Source organism: Neltuma alba, unplaced genomic scaffold (genome assembly GCF_004799145.2).
Source record: "Neltuma alba isolate B1F8T4 unplaced genomic scaffold, ASM479914v2 tig00011608_pilon, whole genome shotgun sequence".
NCBI classification, from domain to species: domain Eukaryota; kingdom Viridiplantae; phylum Streptophyta; class Magnoliopsida; order Fabales; family Fabaceae; genus Neltuma; species Neltuma alba.
The window spans coordinates 18,007-37,528 of NW_021636259.1; the positions used below are offsets into that span (position 1 = coordinate 18,007).

The 19,522-nt window shown below is 34.3% G+C and overlaps 3 protein-coding genes across 8 annotated transcripts; 1 reads left to right on the top strand and 2 right to left on the bottom strand.

Moving 5' to 3' along the window:
- Positions 1-4,050: 4,050 nt before the first annotated feature.
- On the bottom strand, positions 4,051-6,295 carry LOC114715714 (membrane steroid-binding protein 1-like). The gene is given in 3 exon segments (XM_028900589.1): positions 4,051-4,356; positions 4,359-4,609; positions 5,857-6,295. Coding segments are annotated over 3 exon segments (648 nt in total). The 5' UTR covers positions 6,162-6,295; the 3' UTR covers positions 4,051-4,264.
- A 2,269-nt stretch (positions 6,296-8,564) lies between these two features.
- On the bottom strand, positions 8,565-11,040 carry LOC114715713 (F-box/LRR-repeat protein At3g48880). 2 transcript variants are annotated; one of them, XM_028900588.1, is made up of 3 exons: positions 10,937-11,040; positions 9,582-9,997; positions 8,565-9,302 (listed from the first exon to the last, which is right to left on the bottom strand). In XM_028900588.1, exons 2-3 carry the CDS (start codon positions 9,938-9,940, stop codon positions 8,744-8,746), a joined length of 918 nt encoding a protein of 305 aa, XP_028756421.1. In that variant the 5' UTR covers positions 9,941-9,997; positions 10,937-11,040; the 3' UTR covers positions 8,565-8,743. The 2 variants fall into 2 exon arrangements, with proteins under 2 accessions (XP_028756421.1, XP_028756420.1); XM_028900587.1 differs by having other exon boundaries at positions 9,582-10,178; positions 10,937-10,999.
- A 2,312-nt stretch (positions 11,041-13,352) lies between these two features.
- On the top strand, positions 13,353-18,598 carry LOC114715712 (flap endonuclease GEN-like 2). Of its 5 annotated transcripts, none has more exons than XM_028900582.1 (14): positions 13,353-13,493; positions 13,591-13,748; positions 14,408-14,469; positions 14,569-14,696; positions 15,135-15,186; positions 15,327-15,399; positions 15,493-15,566; positions 16,148-16,207; positions 16,316-16,487; positions 16,849-16,993; positions 17,171-17,253; positions 17,474-17,574; positions 17,715-17,845; positions 17,950-18,598. In XM_028900582.1, the coding sequence occupies exons 1-14, from the start codon at positions 13,426-13,428 to the stop codon at positions 18,479-18,481; spliced, it is 1,839 nt and encodes a 612-aa protein (XP_028756415.1). In that variant the 5' UTR covers positions 13,353-13,425; the 3' UTR covers positions 18,482-18,598. The 5 variants fall into 5 exon arrangements, with proteins under 5 accessions (XP_028756415.1, XP_028756417.1, XP_028756416.1 ...); XM_028900584.1 differs by having other exon boundaries at positions 16,894-16,993; XM_028900583.1 differs by having other exon boundaries at positions 15,496-15,566.
- The last annotated feature ends 924 nt before the right edge of the window (positions 18,599-19,522 follow it).

The following is a 19,522-nucleotide window of genomic DNA, read 5'->3' on the forward strand; positions in this document are numbered from 1 at the left end:
TAGCAGCGTGTGGCTCACGTGGAAAACAAACAAATTATGTGTCCTAATCTCACACATTACGTTTAATTAGTTTTGGAGAATAATTAGTATATAGTAGAGTGCAGTTGTAGAGGGTCCGACACATTTTTAACATAAAGTAACTCTGATTTAATTTGGTGCTCGGAGCATACCAGTGCTTTGGTTCAGATTGTTATTAATTCTTACATGGTAAGTTTAAATTTAAATGCACTTCCTGTAATGAACCAATATATGGTTCTAAATTTTATGGTTGAAAAAACAAAATCATGAGCTTTTTGCGACGCGGAGATAGGTAGAAATTAATGTTATGTTTAAAACTTTTAGAGAAAAATTCTTGATTTTCTCATAGATTATAAAGTCTTGTTTTGTGTGGATCTATTTCTGACAAAACTATTTTGATGTCAAGAGGTAATTGAGTAGTGTAACTGGATAAAATTGCGTCATGTGGTTTAAGCCAATCAATTATCTTCTAATTAAGTTATGTCTGTGTTGATATTCTCATAATTTCAATCGTATCCTAGGTGATATAAAAGAATTTGCTCATAAAAAAATTATTAATGATTCGGCTTTAAGACTTAAGAGACTCCCTCCGATCTTTTCTGTAAGACAGTTGTAGAAAATATCCAATCCTCTTTTTATTCAAACATGTGTTTAATATGGGTATAGTTATGTTTTTTAATTTTTAAATAGAGTTAATGAATTAACTATCTCTTCTTAATTTTGATTAAAAAAAATTATACTCCCTCATATTATTTATAATATGAGGGAGTATAATTTTATAATGTAGCAAAAATTTAATATAAGGAGAATTAATTAATTACTCTAAAATTTATTGACAGCTAAAGAGATTATAATGACAAATTTGAGAGTAGAGAATGACAAGAAGTTTGTGCTAATCAGTTGTTCTTAGGATTTTTTGATAATTAATTTTTCTTTTTTGGACCTGATGATAATTCTCGCTTTAATATATATATATATATATATATATTTACATGTCATGCATGTTGATTAGCATGGAAGAAGGGGAAGAAGAGATTATGATAAATGAAGTTGAATAGAAGGGACAAGCAGAGTAAGTAGAGTCCCTAATTTGAAATGGGAAGGGTCCGATTGACTTGCCAACAACAACTGTGTGAAGGACAACCCCATTAATTTGAGCTTTAATTGTTTGCCTATATTCTGGGTTTAGGCAATTGAATAGTGCCACCCATCCAAATCACCAATGAAATCACCATATATAAATTACAAAAAAAAATTATTAAATAATACTAATATAGTAGAGTACATGTTACTTGGGTCAAATGAAACGATTTGATTCTCTTTAAATAAAATAATACATAGATATTAGGTAGCAAAATGTAGACGAAATCAATATCACTGATATACATAATATAAAATTTATTAGATCAAATTTCTTATATCCATTATATTAAGTTTTCTAATAATATATTATATTTTTTCATATGAATTTATAATTAAATAATAATATTCTAAAAATAGGATATGTTATCACAAGTGACTGAAAAACTTGACAAAAACTTGATATAAACATTGTTCTAAAATTTACAAGGTATTGTATAATTCTTAAGCGAATAATGATTTACTAAATTTTACTCAAACATTACATAATGAGTGATGACAAAGATAAACATGTAATCACATGTTATTCACCATTTCCTAATTAAAAAAAAATACTACTACTGCTACAATCATAGCAAATAATTTTATTTTATTTTTGGTCAGAGAAATAATTTTATTTAATATCAGTCATAATCGCATAATCGTGTAAATTTAATGGAAACAGAATTTGATTGAACCCACCGTAAGACTGAATAAATTTATTCTCACGTGCCCAATGATTCTTTCTTCCCTCTTTCTTCTTGTGCCTTTTCTCTCTGACCAAAAACATGCTCAATGATTCACACAGGAGGGATTATTGGGATCCTCGTACAATAATGGAGCAACAGAGAAGCTGAGACTAAGAAATAGAATAAAGTGTGGTGTCGGTCTTAATTTATCTTCTTTTTTTCCCCTTACAAAATTTTATACAAATAAAGTTTCTTCTGATCCAGCTGAATATAAGAGTCAGTGCACTCATTTACATATGTTGATAGAAATTACCCATTATATCTTCTATTGGAGGTTCAAACTCAGAAGCTTATACTTAATTAAAAAAAAAACTTTAAAAGAGATGTTTTTGGTATCAATTGAATCACAAGACCCTGATTAAAAAAAAAGTAATTAATTTCATGGTAGAAAACTAGAAGAAAGAATCCTGATTAAATCTAGTTAAAATATCAAAATTTAAATTAAGACTAATACTTTTAACAAATTTTTAATTAGGCCAAGAGGTCTTATTAGGGATTTTTAAATATTATTAAAAGACTAAAATGTTTTTTTATAATTTAAAATAATATTATTTTGAAAAAATATTTAAACCATGAAAACTTGACAGAGTATTTATTTATACAAAATATTTTACATAAAAAATTTGAAAATACTAAGAGTCAAAAATTGACAATGCATAATATAATATTTTATACTAATTCTCATATATTGATAAGAAATTTAAGCGAACAGGGACTTTTTTTTGGGTAATGGGAATAGGACCTTTTAATTATTTGATTCCAACACCATTAAATTAATAATTTTTCAAAGGAAATTTTTTTCCTTATAGTTGAAAAATTAGAATCTTAATGTATTAGTATATTTCACTATTTCAGCATCAAATTTGTCATTTTCTTAAGTGCTATGTTATATATGCCATATAGATGTTCTCATCATGTTATATCTTATAATCTTATTGCTAAAATTCTTCCTAATAATTAATATGAGTTGGTATTAGAAATCTAAATGACTTTTTTAACATTTCATGGGACGAATGGAGTAATATGAACTTCTTAATATAAATATATTAAAAAAATACATGTTACTCTTTTAACAACATATGGAGTAAGAACACATAAAGTTGATGGTTCATCTAACAGCATCTCAAGAAAAAAAATTTAGGTTATAAATTGATTGGACCAATTACCAATTTGCTACTTAAAATGGGTATTTTAGTCTTTTAATAACATTTAAAAAAATCCTTAATAAGACATTTTGATCTGATTAGGAATTTGTTAAAAGTGTAGGTTTTAATTTGAATTTTAATATTTCAACTAGATTTAATTAGAGTTCTCCCAAAATAGAACTCCAAACAGAGAGTGACGCATCAATATAATAATGGGTTTGAGGAAAAAGGAAGGGGGTCTGTAAATATGATTTGAACAAGAAGGCAAATCCATAATCCCAAACAGTGCCCCTTGTTTTGTGTATTTGGTAATGTCTCCGCAAAATTTTCAACCGCATGTGAATGATGCCTGACTCCCACCGCATTGTGGGCACGCCGACAACATCAATGTCACCGCAATTCAATTCCTTGTCTCCCACCTATTTTTACTGTTATCCTCTATCCGTGTTACCAAGAATTGATTTTACACCAAATAAATATACGAAGGAATATAAATTTGTTTTGAAAGTTTTTATTCAAAAATATTGGTACTTAAAAGTTTTTTTTAGGTACAAATTTACTCTTAAAAATTTAAAATCATAGTAATTTTGCTTATTACTATTAAAAAATTAATATTGACAATTAAAATAATGATAGTGACCGTTAATATTTTTAATAGTAAGAGAAAAAATTATCATGATTTTAAAATTCAAAGACAAATTTACACAAGAAAAAAAATTTTATTTTAGTTACCTAATGCTAATGTTCATGAGTAAAAACTTTTAAGATAATTTTGCACCATAGTCCATATATAACTATATGACAGAAGTTTTATTTTGTACAGCATAAAAATGCTTTTTTTAAAAAAATGATCCAAACAACTTTCTAAGTATAATTTATATGACTTTTTCCTAAAAGCAAAAGGTGTGTTCTTTCTTTTCCATTCTATTCATATAAAAGAGCATTCGGATGCCTATGGAACACAACCACCCAAAAAAAGAAAAAAATAGCAGCAGATTGAAACTCGTAAAACTGAGGTCTACCACTCAAGACTCATTATTTAATTTATTTAACAAACGTTCGTCCCATTACAATAAGTTGCCTATGCTAAATGAAAATCTGTATGGAGGGTTCTAATACACATTCGCCGAGAGGGCCAATCTTGAGTCTTCTTCTCAGCAGCTCCTACAGAGTTTGATTACCTGACAAGCAAAGATGGTTGCAGCAATGACAATTCAACTTAACCCGACCGTTTTATTCGACTTTTGATGGGGCTTCATCGCTTTTAACGGTCGAAATTTCTGAAGGGCCATCTCCGATAGGCTTAGCAGCCACCTCGGCACCATCACCGGAGTGGATCCCGACGGTTCGCCATTTGTTTCAGCTTCAGTTACTGGAACAGGCCTTTTGACAGTTCCAACCTTGACGTACTTGCTCATAAACTTGTATTCCCAATCCTGCAAGGCTCCAAGCTCATATGGGCCGAGACCAGAGATATCCCCAGTGAGATCTTTCTCGTCAAAGGACATTTTTGCTAAAGCTCTGCTAGCATCTTTGCCAGCAAATAGAGCGTATGGTCCCCCAGGTCCATAAAACATCCTGGAAAACAAATTTACACTTGTTCAGATAAGAAGTGGTACTGAAGTTTAACTCATTACCAATAAGAAACATCTTCCATGCAACATGAAGGGTCAAAACAATACTTGGGGATGACGTGGGGTGGTCCTTTCGTTGAGGTTAAGGAAGTTTATCCTCAAGTTTCACCAACAACAACAACAAGCCTTATTCTCAAGTTTCACCAAAGACTTGAAATATGTATGATCATGGTCAGCCACGGCCGACCATCCAGTCACCATGGCAATGACAACAAGTTACTGACTTTTTTGATGGTTGGTTTGTGGAGTAAAGAAGCGAAAAAGAAAAAAGATTAGTTTTTAAGTTTTGAGGCAGTCAGGTCGCAATGAAGGTTCCTAAAGAAAAGAATTGTTTCTACAAGCTGCAAACAGTGAGGAGTTTGTCTGTAAACTAGAAATGGGAAGCTTCTGCTCAAAATTTTGCTATATCTATCATCAGACGCTTTCTCCTCTTTAATTAAGAACACCTATCTCACACGATGCACTAAAGTTTTTGTTCAATGAAGTGCCGCATACTCCCAAAGTTTACAACTTGACAGATCGACTTCTCCAATAGGCAGGAAAATGACATGAAGAAATAATTCCCAGCTAGTACTACACCGAAATACGTTTATTCAGGCTTTGGAAGAACTACTACATTTAGAAAGAAAGATGCCATTTGAGATAAAAAAGACCGAATGGGACCTCTTTCAATCAAATTTAGCCCTGTTCGATCACAAGAACCCGGTACTTGTATTTGGTTGAAACCGTCTATCACAAGCATCAAATGAAAACGGACAAAATCATCTGGGGCAAAAGAAGCCAAAGAAAGTTATCTTAATTTCTTATCTGTGATAGCAAAAGAACAAAGCACCGGTAACAGAGCAACAATATAGACATAAGGATACCGAGAAGAATCATAAGAACTTGTAATATATGCTAGGAAAACATTCAAAATCAGACGAAGCTTTGGAGACGATTCCCCGCATAAAAAGAGAGAACCAAAAGCTCTGGAAAAGCCCAGATGAAGTATAATATCATTTACAACATAAAAGGGAAAAGCAATAAAGTATAACACTTTTATAAGCCGAAATGCTTAACCACCGCCAGAAATTGCCAGCAAACAGAATCGACAACAACAGTTGACCATCAAAATAAGTTCAGAAAACTCAAAATCAACCAAAAAAATTCGATAGAAAGGTAAAAATTCAGAAGTAAAAAGACCGATTATACCTGCTCTGAGACACGTCATAGATCTGACCCTTGATAGCCATGAGCAAAGGCTTCTTGGGATCGGAGCCATCATAGACTTTGAGCTCCTCCTCGGAAATCTCACCAACCTGAACCGGCGGAGGCAGAGGCTGCACCATCTCCTCCAAATTCCTCGGCCTAGGGGGAGGGTCATTCGGCCCAAAAAGACCCGAAACGGCATAGTAAGCGGCGAAGAACAAGGCGAGGATGGTGAAGAAGGTGGCCGGAGAGAAGCCAGTGTAAGCCACGATGGCTTCCTTCAGAGTCTCCCATAGTTGCAGAGCCATGGCTTCACAGCTAGTTGGCAGGTAGAGAGAGAAGATGAACAAAGGCACGGCCCAAGGAGATAGGAATAGTTGAATGTCTTTATATAATATCAGCCCAACGAGGAAGGAAAGGGAGGGTAGAGCAGGGGTAGAAGATGAGAAGGGTAGAGAAGAGGATCCTTTTCCGGTAGTTGATCGTCTTATATGGTATCAGCTCAGCTTGCTGAGACTTCAGGGTTTGGTCGTGGTTTTGACTCTTGATACGTACGTTTGAGTATTTAATTTTAACCCAACATATCGGCAATTAAATTGGATATATTAAAGTAATTAAATATGAAATTGCTCAAAGATTCAATACTCAATATTATTAAATAAATTATTTGTGTGAGTGTAATCACTTCTGGTATTTATTCCAATCTAGACACATGAGATATTCAAATCGCCTGCAGCATACTTCTGGTATTTATTCCAATCTAGACAAATGAGATATTCAAATCGCCTGCAGCATACTTCCCATTACAGTCAACTTAAGCAGCCATTTTAAAATATTATTAGTCCATTGATTTCCCTCTCATAATGTTACGGCAGAGAATTTTTTCCGATTTATGCTCTCATAAAATTATCTTGTTAATTTAGGACCTGTTTGGGTAATATGGGAAACCAAAGTTTTGGGACCCAAATTTGCCAAATTGGGGGAGAAATTAACAAACTACAATTTAAGGCCAAAACTATGGTTTTGGGTTCAAAATTATGGTTTCAGAAGAAATGAATCTATTCTGCTTCTGGCTCAATTTGGAGAGTATGATTATGCCTGTTAGAGTAGATCTTAACAATAATATGACTTTAACACCCCTCAATTATTTTTTTATAAGTATATTTAATTTTATATTTTATAAATATATACATATATTAATTATTTATTAATTACATTTTCTTATGTATTATTAATTATGTTGGTAAAAAATACATTATTAACAATTTTATTCCTTCAAATTAAAATATATTATAAAATCTATTTTTATGTAATTATCATATTAATTTATGCTTTTTTTAGTAATTTGTACATATAAAAAGTACTTCTAATAACAATTATCCAAACACTTTCATTTTATCAGAATCACTTTTTCATAAAATCAATTCTTCACAAAATCTATCCTCCTAAAAATCTATTTTCCAGAAACTATTCTCCAAACCATGGTTTAGGATTATATATTTATTTCGGTCTTCGCGCACATATATTTTTTTTTTTCCAATTTAGGTTCACATAAAAACATTAAGCAACCATATTTTTTGCTAGCTTATTGGATCGCATTGAGCATCTCTTGTTAACGAGAGATTGAATTGAAAAACCAAAAAAAAAAAAAAGGCACCGTGCACGGAACCCAATCTCTTCATGAGAGATAAAAATAGGGAAAATTACACTCAGGTCCCACAGAGCATAATTAATATCAAAAAGGTCCCTCGAAATCGCAAAATAATTCTGAAGTCCCCAGGGACCTGTGTGTAATTAATTCTAATTGTGAAATTACGTAGTTACCCCTGTTAATTTGAACCTATTTACAACCTCAACAGTGACTGTTAACAACCCGAGAAGAGGTGGTTAACAACCTCAACAACGCCCCTGGTATTTCACAGAGTGAGTTGTCATGAGCACTGCCGAGGTTGTCAATCACGTCTTCTCGGGTTGTTAACAGCCACTGTTGAGATTGTAAACGAATTGCTACAATAAAATTAGAACCTATTTACAACATCAACAGTGGCTGTTAACAACCCGAGAAGAGGTGGTTAACAACCTCAATAATGCCCCTGGCATTCCACAGAGTGAGTTGTCATGAGCACTGCCGAGGTTGTCAATCACGTCTTTTCGGGTTGTTAACAGCCATTGTTGAGATTGTAAACGAATTGTTGCAATAAAATTAACAAGGGTAAGTAGGTAATTTCACAATTAGAATTAATTACACACAGGTCCCTGGGGACTTCAGAATCATTTTGTGATTTCATGGGACCTTTTTGATATTAATTGTGCTCTGTGGAACCTGAGTGTAATTTTCCCATAAAAATAGGGCTTTGATACGGGAAAAAACATACACGAACTACCTTTTTTTTTGGTTGGAAAAAAGAAAGGCAATATGAATAAATACACATTTAAGCATTTAACACCAAATATATTATTCAAATAAGAAATATAAAAGCAATTTTTTCCTCATGTTTTGCACTGCACTATGGACATCTTTTAAATGAATAGATCCAGGCAAGGTTACTTCAATACATTCTTTCCTGGTTCAGGAGAAATCTCAACCCAATTAGCCATAAAAGCCGATCTCAGGAACTTGAAAATTTTGTAAAGGAGAGTCAACATATGAAGTATGAACTGCATTCAAAGCAGAGAACATGGCTAACTTCTATGTACACTTACAAAATTTAACATCCCATCTTCTCAGGGGCACAATTAACAACACATTTCAATTGTTATAATCCAACAATCTTTATTTGGATGAACTACTTGAAGGTAGAAGAACAAGTCAAAGAACAGGAGAAAAGGTAACATAAGCAGCAATACCTAAAATTCACTACTATACCACTTCCTGTTTCCTCAGACTTCATCAGAGGGAGAGTGACCTAACCTCATCTGTTTTCCACAGGCCTTCCTCATACTTGTACCACCTCACCAGCCCTTCATCGGTTCTTGTCCGCTGGCACATGATGCACGAGTCTTGCATGCATGTGAGAAATTCGCGTAACCGAGAAGCTTTCTCATGGATAGCCGGATCGATCTCTCTAATGATTCTTTTATGCTGAGGAGGCGGAGCGGTTTCCATCAGAATGCAATGTGATATATTGAGCACCTCAAGGTGCTGTAAGTTATCTAAGATCAGAATGAGAACTTCCCTTAATAGCGTTGAACATCGAAGACTCAACACTCTTAACTTTGGAAGATAGGTAGCAATGGACGAAGCGAAGAAAAGATCACAGGGACCCATAATCTTGAGTTCACTGAAGTTCTCACAATTCGCTGCGATTTCCTCCAGAAGATACGGCGGATTTGCTATGGTAGGCATTGTCAAGGACTCCAGATGTTTCCAGCCACGGATGGCCTTGATCATTCCTGTTTTCTTGATTCTGTTCCATGCTGGCAGAACGAGTCGTCTGAGTTCAGGGCACCTGCAACAAGGAATGACAGAAGACAGTTATTGAACAAAGTAACCACAGCCACTTATAGCTCAACTGCTTTCAGATATTCTCCAGCAACTCTATGTAAAGATGACAGAATTAAGAGAATACCAAGCAGAACCTCAATCATACATACAATGCAAAAGTTCAAGTTAATCCCTCTAAGTAATCAAGCAATGTTAGCACCAGACAAGAAAGTTTGTCAACAAATCAGCAATCAAGAGAATATTATCTGTTCCTTATGGCATTCAATGTGAAACCTGAAATTACCTTTCAGCAGTGTATGTCAATTGATCATCGCTTATGTATAGGTTGAAATGAAAGATCAAAGTCATTATGTTCCCCCTGCTTAGACTCAAAGAAATCTTCAGCAAACGGGTCAAAGTGGTATCCGATCGCCCATCAACGTAGACAAATGGCTCTAATGGAATCTTGATGAAATTGGATTTTAGCATTGACAAATCAAGTGTTTTCCAAAGAAGCGGATCACAGCAAGCCATACGCCATGTGCTACAAACATGAGCAATGCCAGAAGTTAACTGGAAGATGTCAAGCAACTCGAAAATCTTCACCAAAATGTCTATGTCCAGATCCTCCCATCTCCTTACAGTAGAGTAGCTGTCTTCCATTTTACTAGTTCTCCAAAATTCCGAGTGAACTACAGTGAATCAGTAGATTCAAAACTCCTGCAGAAAAAAAATTGAAAACCAGTAATGAGTTTCAACCATCAAAATGAAAACTATGATAGCAGAACCTTTTTCCTTAAATGTTTTATGCGACTATGGAGGATCTGGACATGGGAAGAGTTTCAATCATCAAAGTGCGCTGACACCCGACATGCTAACAAGTAAGAACTGTTCCTATTGCCTGCAAGAACAAATTCTAAAGTGACAATGGGTGCACAACTTATCTTCCAACATTTCTTGAATCCTAAAAGCAAGAATTTTGAGTGGCAAGAACTCATAAACAAGGGAAAACAATACAATCCATAGCACTACCAGGCTTTTCGCACCACTAGACCCAACAAGAATGAGACTTTAAGTAAATTATGTCTCGTGGAATCTCTATTGTTAACTCCGAATTATTAAGACGGAACGATTGTATCAGTACTTATCGAAAATTCAAAATTTAACAGAAACAATTAGCCTTAACAAATGAAAGATAGCAAAGACACAGAGCACTTTGGTTAAGGCTCGGGGGTTTCAAAAAAAACATCAGAACTTGATCATTACAATTGAAAATTGAAATCTCAAGCGAGTAAGGAAGGAAGGAGAATCAACCAGATTAACAAAAAACAGAGAACCCCTTTGTATAACCCCACCCGCTAACACCCGAAGCCTCTCAAACAAAATTGTGATTCCACATCACAAGATCTTAGAAATGCCCGATCAAAAAGAAACAAGCATCCCGATCAACCAAATTCTTTCAACCCAAGAAACGAAGGGGAAAAAAAAGAGAGGCAAAGAAAAAAGAGAGAAAAATTCGAGCCGAAGCAACAAAGAGTTCGTCATTTCGGACAAAGATCTATCAACCAGGATCCAATTTACACATAAAAAATAAAGATGCAAGAAAAAACGAGGAGAAAAAAGGTATAACAGTACTGGTAAGAGAAAAGAGGGATTAACCTTAAAGACAGAAGATGTCAGCATTTTTGTGGTCGGGAAGGGCGTGAGAGTTGAGTGAAGCAGTATATGAAGAAGGAGAAAAGAGCGAAAGGTTTATGATTTGTTGATGGTTTTTCCCAAAACGCGGAACAGAGGACGCGGAGTCCTAGGGGATTAAGGAATTGACCGAAACAGCCTTTTCTTCCCAATTTGAATCGAACTCGCCCCAATCCACAGAGCTCCCGGTCATGTGACTCGAAGGTCGAAACGCCTCGCTCAGTTATATTTTTTCAACCCTAGAAGGATTACCCAGTTAAAGGTCACAAGGGACACGGATGCAACTCAGGTTACTAACCGTGGACAAAAGTACAACCGCCATGGGACCCCAAATTCGACAGGGTGGACATGGATATGAGCTGACGTGGACGACAACCCAAGTTCCTTTGAATGTGATCTAGCATAGCTTGAAATCCAGAGAAGGGCACGTCTGAAACTATCGAGGTCAAAAAGTGAAGATTCCAGGGATCTTTGCTTGCAAAGGAATCTGTGTAGCGGTTTCAGATTCATGTGGTACAAGAACAGAGCCTCTTTTTTTTTTTTGTAATAATAATCCTCTTCATCCTTATTGTCCAAGTCGTAATATGGTTAATCTGATCTGCGTGTGTGCGCTTTGCAGATGAGCAAGAATTTAGAGACTTGTCCTCTAAATTCCTCAATGATTTGCTTTGGAGATCATTTGACACCTTGGCGAACAATTCCCACAAGAGAATTAAGATATTTTCAAGCATATTTAATATTATTTTCCCTTTTTATTAGAAGAGCTAGTTTGACTTTTAATTTGACTCTAAGTATAACATCCCAATTCATTTTATCTTTTATGTTTATTTATTTTTTTTCAAAATAATCTTTATAATAGTTGCACATATTAAAAATTCTATTATTCAATTGTAGTTCTAACAAATACACATGACTAATAAGAGTATTATAAGAAATATAACATATTTTTACTATAAATAACTAATTTAACAAACTTTCTTAATCTACTCAAATTAGTCAACTAATTCTTATATTAAGGATTAGAGGTAGTATAATTTGTAGTCTCTCAAATTTTTATTCATTTTGGTTTTAATCTTCAAATTTTAAACTATAGGTTTTGACACTTCAAGTTTTTTTTTTTATTTAAAACATCGGTCCTGTACTTCAATAAAAATCTAAAACATTTTGCCATTCGAGGAATCATAACCTCTAGTTTGAAACTTAAAGGATTAAAATCAAAACAAGAACAAACTTGAAAGACAAAAAATTATATTAACCATTTTTAAAAATAAAATGTAATTTAATTATCTTTTATTTTATTTAGAGTGACGCAACAAAATTAGTTTAAGTGTGTTAAATAAGAGCCACGTCATCATTAATTATTAATACTACCTCTGACACTTAATATAAAACCTAGCTGGCTAATTTGAAGAGATTAAGAAAATTAATTAAGTTAGTTATTTATATTCCTTCGGTTCTTAATATAAAACCTTTTTAACTAATTTGATTAGATTAAGAAAGTTAGATAAATTAGTTAATTATAAGAAATATGATATGATTTTTCTAAAACGCATAATCATCTTTCTTAATATATTTTCTTCCTCACTTATTCACTTATGTTTGAAGAAGTATCCATATAAGTAATTTAGGAAAAATTAATAAATATGAGAAATAAGTCTTATATTTAGGAGCAAAATTAACTTAACAATTAGGTCATATAATAAGGACTGGAGAAGTAACAAATAAATGTTATCTTTCTCAAAATGCCTTTACTAATTAAGTATATTAACTAAAACTATTATTTAATGAAACTTTTAACATGTATAACTAATATAAGGACTGCTTTGAAACAAATGGATAAATATAAAAGATAAAAATAGATTAAGATCTTATATTTAGAATCAAATTAAAAGTTAAATAAGCTTTTAGGAGACGACCTTACAAATTATCCCTCCGGTCCTTAATACAAGACATATTTAACTAATTTGATTAGATTAATGAAGTTAGGTAAGTCATTTAATTATAAGAAATGTGATATATTTTTTTTCTTCTAAAATACCATAATCATCTTTCTAAATACCTCATATTCTTCTTGTACTTGATTATGGTTAAGAGAGTATTCATAGGAGTAATTTAGAAAAAATAATAAATATGATAAATAGATCTTATATTTAGAATCAAAACCAACTCAATAATTGAATCTTACATTATCCTGGATAGGTCGAGTAATATTTATAATATATGCATACTATAAAAGGAAAAATCTGCTCATTTCAGCATCTCTGTGATTTGACAAGAAAACGACGTCGCTTTCAGCTGGTCGTCCTCGACTCGCGAGGGGGAGCCTGGTTCCGACTTTCGAATTCGAAGCCTGCCCCTGCAACTTCAAACTCCAGGTTCTTTCATTTCTATCGGTCCATCCTCTCATAGATAGTCTTACAACGTCTGGCTCTCTCTCTCACTCGCTTTTCCTCATGGGTGTGAAGCATTTGTGGGATATACTCGAATCCTGCAAGAAAACAGTTCCACTTCACCATCTCCAGTAATCAATTCCCTTACTTTCCTTTACTTTCTCTCTCATGTTCTTTTTTTTTAAATTCTATATGACTTCATGTGCTTGTGCTGGAATTGGATTCTAGGAACAAGAGGATATGCATTGATCTCTCATGTTGGATAGTTCAACTTCAGAATGTGGGCAAATCAATCTCATGTGTGAAGGAGAAAGTCCACCTCAGGGGTCTCTTCCACCGCATTAGAGCGCTCATTGCTTTGAATTGTAGCCTAATTTTCGTTACAGGTGTGTTCCTACGTATTTTGTTGTTTACCTTGTTGCTTTACTCTTCCAGTTATCACCTATTACAGTTGTGTTATAGTAGGTTTGAAAAATATGTTAAAAAAGTTTTCAATTTTAGTGCATAAGAGTGACGTTCTAAAGTCTAAACGTTCATCATAGTAGCCAAGAAAACTGAAACCAGAAAATCTCTGCTGGTAGAACTAGAACGTATTTGTGCAACCTTAAATTTTGCGTCCATGTGGGATTTTCACGAAAGCAGGCCTTAGCATTTGCACACTCGAATGTGGGGTGGTACGCATAATATCCTTATCTAACCCAAGGGCCGTCCCGTAACAAAACTCACTGCGGCTCTTTAAATGAAGGACTTATTCTGAAAATTCCACTGACACTTAGAATCATGAACTTCTTTGGTCGCATCTAAGGCCCACGTCCTGTTGCTGATCCGACTTATCTTAGTATTGGAAAATTCCAGTATATGAATCAGTTTCATGCACACCTGTTATGAGGCTTTGGACTTCAGATTTATCGTCCATGTACATGTTCCTTTTCTTTACTTAATTACAACGTCTCTTTTACTGGTCATTCTGCGCTTTTTGAATCTTGTTGTCTTGACAGTATCCAGCCATATCCGTTCACATATTCTGATCTTTGCTATTTCTCAGATGGATCAATTCCTGCTATTAAATTATCAACTTATAGGCAACGATTAAACTCTGGAAAAGATGTAAGTAGCATTTACTTCCTATGTGTTCATTTTTCTTATATGTTGCCTTTTTGTTTTCTCACTTTCCAATTTTACGAACTTTAGTCAATAATGATGTAGGTAACACAAAATGGAAGCAACTTACAGAAAATGTCTTCTTTACCGAGGAACAGGGGATCTGAGTTTTCATGCATGATAAAAGAGGCTCGCATCTTGGGAATGGCCCTCGGCATTCCTTGTTTGAATGGGTAATTACCATTTAAAGTTAGGTTCAATATCTTGTTTTTAATGATGATAAATATAATAGCTTGATATTGATGACTCCAAAATTGCTTAAGTATCCAGGTTGGATTAGTTTTCATTTGTATATTGTTGTGCGCGGGAGTGCACTGATTTGTTATATTGTAAGAGACGAAAGGAGCAAACCTATTGAGTATGATATCCTTGTTTAATGACATGGTCCAATAGTTGGACTGCATGCTACTAATAAAAAATAAAAATTAAATTATTCTAAGTCTTAGCAATATATTGGAGGAATCAGAGTTTATCAATGATCAATATATTGCTTATGAAAGCACCACCAACTCTTAGGACTAAGGAGTAGCTACTTCTTGTCAGACAGTGAACATAAAAGTGTTACTGCACTAATGCAAACTACTAACATTATTAGTCTTTTGCTAATCCAGGATTGAAGAAGGTGAAGCTCAATGTGCTTTGTTGAACTCCGAATTATTGTGTGTAAGAAGAATCAATTGCCTGCAAATTATTCTTTGCTCTCAATTTGGAAATTATTGTTATTTGTGTAGTGTTTCTACTAATGGCTAGGCTAACCCATTATCAATGTTGGTTCATTCATTAAGAATTGTGGTTACTTTTAGGATGGATGTTTCAGTTCAGATTCAGATATATTTCTTTTTGGTGCAAGGACAGTGTATAGGGATATCTGCCTTGGTGAGTAGATCTGTTTTGAATCATGTCTACGTTTGTTTTGTTTTGATTTTATTAACACTAACTACTGCAAGGAACCATTTACTGATGAATTAGGAGATGGGGGGTATGTTGTTTGCTATGAGATGGAAGACATTGAAAGAAAACTTGGATTTGGAAGGGATTCATTGGTAACTTTCTGTTGTCTTTTTAAATACATGGTATTTTCTTTTTAGGCATATATAGATGATCTTTCATTGTTCAGTCAGTATGTTATCTAATCTTACATTCAGTTAGGTTTGTGCGTGTCAAGGTTGTGGAGTAGTTAGGTCTAGGAAGGTCTGCCAATGTTAGCTTCTCGGTTCATAATATCCTGGCACTGGAAAGAAATCAGTTAAAACAGAAGTTACCCTATTGTGGAACCATTTTGTGTAGTTTAGTTATACCAAGGAACTTATTTTCAATGGTTTCCTCTATTGTTTGAATTGATTTTCCTTGTAGAAACTTAAGCTGAATCCAGTATCATGCATGTATCCATGTATGCATATGATTGTTCTTCTTTTAGTAAATTTTAGTCCTAAATTCTTAAAGTATTTTATATCTTTTGTATCTTCTTTTACTAAAATCAGTAGTGTTTCCATCTTATGAAGAGTCGTACTATCTTGAATTGTACAATCAGTCCATGTTCCCATTCTGTAAATAATTCAATTTTAGGGGATTGGGTTTACTTTTGGGCAAAATAACCATTGGTAATGTGACCTTGAATCTTCAGATTGCTCTTGCCTTACTTCTTGGAAGTGATTATAATCAAGGAGTCTATGGTCTAGGTCCGGTAAGCATGAATCCTACCATTGTTCATGGTCACACAGTACCTTTCTGTCTATTCCCTCTGTTCTGTTTGTTGCTTATGACCTTGCGATAATTTGATTACGGATTGTAGGAGTCAGCTTGTCAGATAGTTAGATCTATTGGTGACAAACATGTGCTCCAAAAATTTGCTTCTGAAGGAATTGAATGTCTGAAAAGACTGAAAGGTGCAAAGAAGCAGGGACAAGTCTTGAAGGACAACAACAAAGAAAATATGTTGGACCATGATATGGCATTGAGTCATGGTAAAGCATTTATATTGCTACTAATCCATGGCCTGCAATTTGCACAAATGTAATTTTCTTCAAGATTTCTGCAACAGATTTATCCATATTCAGTTTCATGTCAACAAATACTTGAATTAGAGGTAAACCTCTAATTTTGGATAGTTTGTAACAAAACAAAGTGTCGAAAGTATATCTTCCGCATATACTTTTTGGTAAAGGTCTCTTTTTCTCCAAAAATTTATGTCGTAACTGGTCAGAGCTTACAAACATATTAATAGTTTGTCCCATTCATTGACACTTTTTTCTTAAACATTATTAGAATGAACATGTTTTATATATTGATTTGCCGTTAATGAAATTTTCTTTAATCGTGTGGAAGCTTGTCAGGTTCAAATCTCTGTTTCTATCTTTTTTGTACACGCAGGAGGCGGGAACAATTCGCAGAGAGATTATAACTTCTTGCAAGTTATCAATGCTTATGTAAAGCCGAAATGCCACCCTGTGGATTCTGATATTGTGATGAGGTAATTTTACATTAGTTTAGTGTACTGAGACTTATGTTGCCTGGTTCATTATAATATAACATACCTCCGGTCCTAAATGAACTTCATCAAAAGTGGCTATATAGTGACGTGTATCAATTGAATGTGGAATCTATCAATAAAATTATATATTTAGCGGATGAATGACTCTCTCTGTAGGGTTCTTGCTCAGTATCCATTTCAACGTAGTAAACTCCAGCAGATATGTGCTGAATTCTTTCAGTGGCCTCCGGAGAAAACAGGTTCTTCAACTGCTCTTGCATGCTTCATCCTGTCGTTTTTTATTTAGATAGTACCTCTGAACGGCTGACTCTCATATTGTTGTTTAGAGTTTTAGAATTATATTAAATCCCTCTTTCGATCAAAATTCTTGGTAACTTAAATATCAGCAATGGCAATACCAGCTCAGTAATTTTTGGAAATAATTTCAACTTGTGATTTTATTGATGGTTATTGTTATAGATGAGTATGTCCTTCCAAAGATAGCTGAAAGGGATTTACGGCGATTTGCCAATATGCGCTTAACGTCATCAGAAGTAGGACTGAATCTTCCTTTGAATGAGGTACTGCTAACCCTTGCCACTAATCATCATCTACTTCGGCTGGCAATATAACTGCCTTTTAACTTTTTCATTATATGCAACAATGACTCTTTGATTACTGCCTTCTCTGTTTACACTACCTGCAATATGCCCTATCACAGATCCCTGTAAAGTGTCCGGTCTCGGAAATCATTAAGTGCCGAAAAGTTCAAGGAAGAGAATGCTATGAGGTGTCATGGAATGAAATGGATGGACTTGGAACTTCAATAATACCGGCAGATCTTTTAAAAAGGTTAGTTTTCTAACTAAAATATAAAACTGTATGAATTTCCAGTAATTACATGGAAAGTGTATTGCTTATTGTGTTAATAACTTTCTATCATGACTCATCTCCAGTGCTTGTCCTGAGAAGATTTTGGAGTTTGACGAGAAAAAAGGTCTGCTTAAGAAACAAAATGCTCAAAAAAGAAGACCAAAGAAAACTGAAACTGCATCTTCTATGGCTGAACTTGACCTGCAACTTACGAATCTATCACTGAATATCGAGCTGGGAGACCACGCCAATCACAATGCCTCCGATTCATCAGAACAGGTCTTTCAAGATGCATCTGCCGTGGATGAAGCTTATCTGAATAACAGAGACTTGTCAAGTTCATCACTTGATGAACAGATCGAATGGAATCAAAATGTGAGAAACACATCTGACGGTCAGCAGAGTGATTCCGTGGCTAAAAATGAGGTCATTGATTTACTGAGTCCTTCTCCAACTAAGCAGTTGTATGCTTCCTCCAAGTGTCAACAATTTATTGGTGAACACGTTGAGGTTATAAATTTGAGTGAATCAGAGAGTGACACGTCACCTGAACATAAGAGGAAAGCAAAGGAGCTGAGAATGTTCTTAGCGGGAATTAAGAATGACCTCCATTGAACTGCCACATCTGTAACATGGTGTAAGTTTCAGTGCGTTCTTGGTGTAATTAAAATTGGAAAAAAAAAAAGAAGCAGCAGCCATTGTAATTTGAAGAGCTTGATTAGTTTGCTGGAATTTTTATATTCAAAACGGCATGCCAGTCTCTGCTCTGAGACATGATAGATTGATCGAAAGTTAAATACGATGCAAAGTTTTAAGTTTGGAGGGATATAAGAAGAAAGAGGCGTGAGATAAATGAGACCGGTTAAACTCCCTGTGTCTTTCTTTCATTCTTTTGTGGGACTTGTAGAATCATTTGATGATTATTTATTTTTTTATACGGATAAGTATCTTTTTATTGGAGCGAATAATATTCGAAGCATTATCAAGTACTAAATATAGATAATTACCTCATTAGGTACTTGACATAATCCCTAAATACCTTTCATGCATTGTTTTGGTGACATTAAAAAGTATGAGACAAGTGCCTCATTTTACTTGCAAAATTGAGGAAGAAGCGTAGCATAAAAACTCCCATTCTTAAAACAGATTCCAAGATTACACTTCCAGGGTAAGCAAAAGCGGAAGTGTTTTTAACTACTAGAAAAAGCGAAATAGTTTTAGGAGTCACTACTACTTTTATACGCTAGATCAAATATTTACTTGTGCAGTTCGATATTTCTTTTTGGAAAAAGAACAGAATCTGTTATGCACAAGAAAGCATAGTGCCATAGGTCTGCGGAGCTATGGGCGTGCTTGCATGGACTTTAATATTGCCTGGGATACCGGATGTAGGAAGGTGATGTTGGAAGCTGATTCGTCCAATGCCATAGATCTGCTGAATACTGAGTATGATGAGAACCATGAGGATGGGCAGATTCTGAATGAAGCTTGTGCGATTTTACAGCGAGTGGGAGATCCGCATTGGCCATACTAAACGGAAGTGTAATGCAGTAGCTGACTACTTTGCAAAGCAGGGCCTAGAAACAACTGGGACCTGAATGTAGCTTACTGTGAAAGAAGGATTTTCATTCATACTAAAATTTAAAAGATCATTTT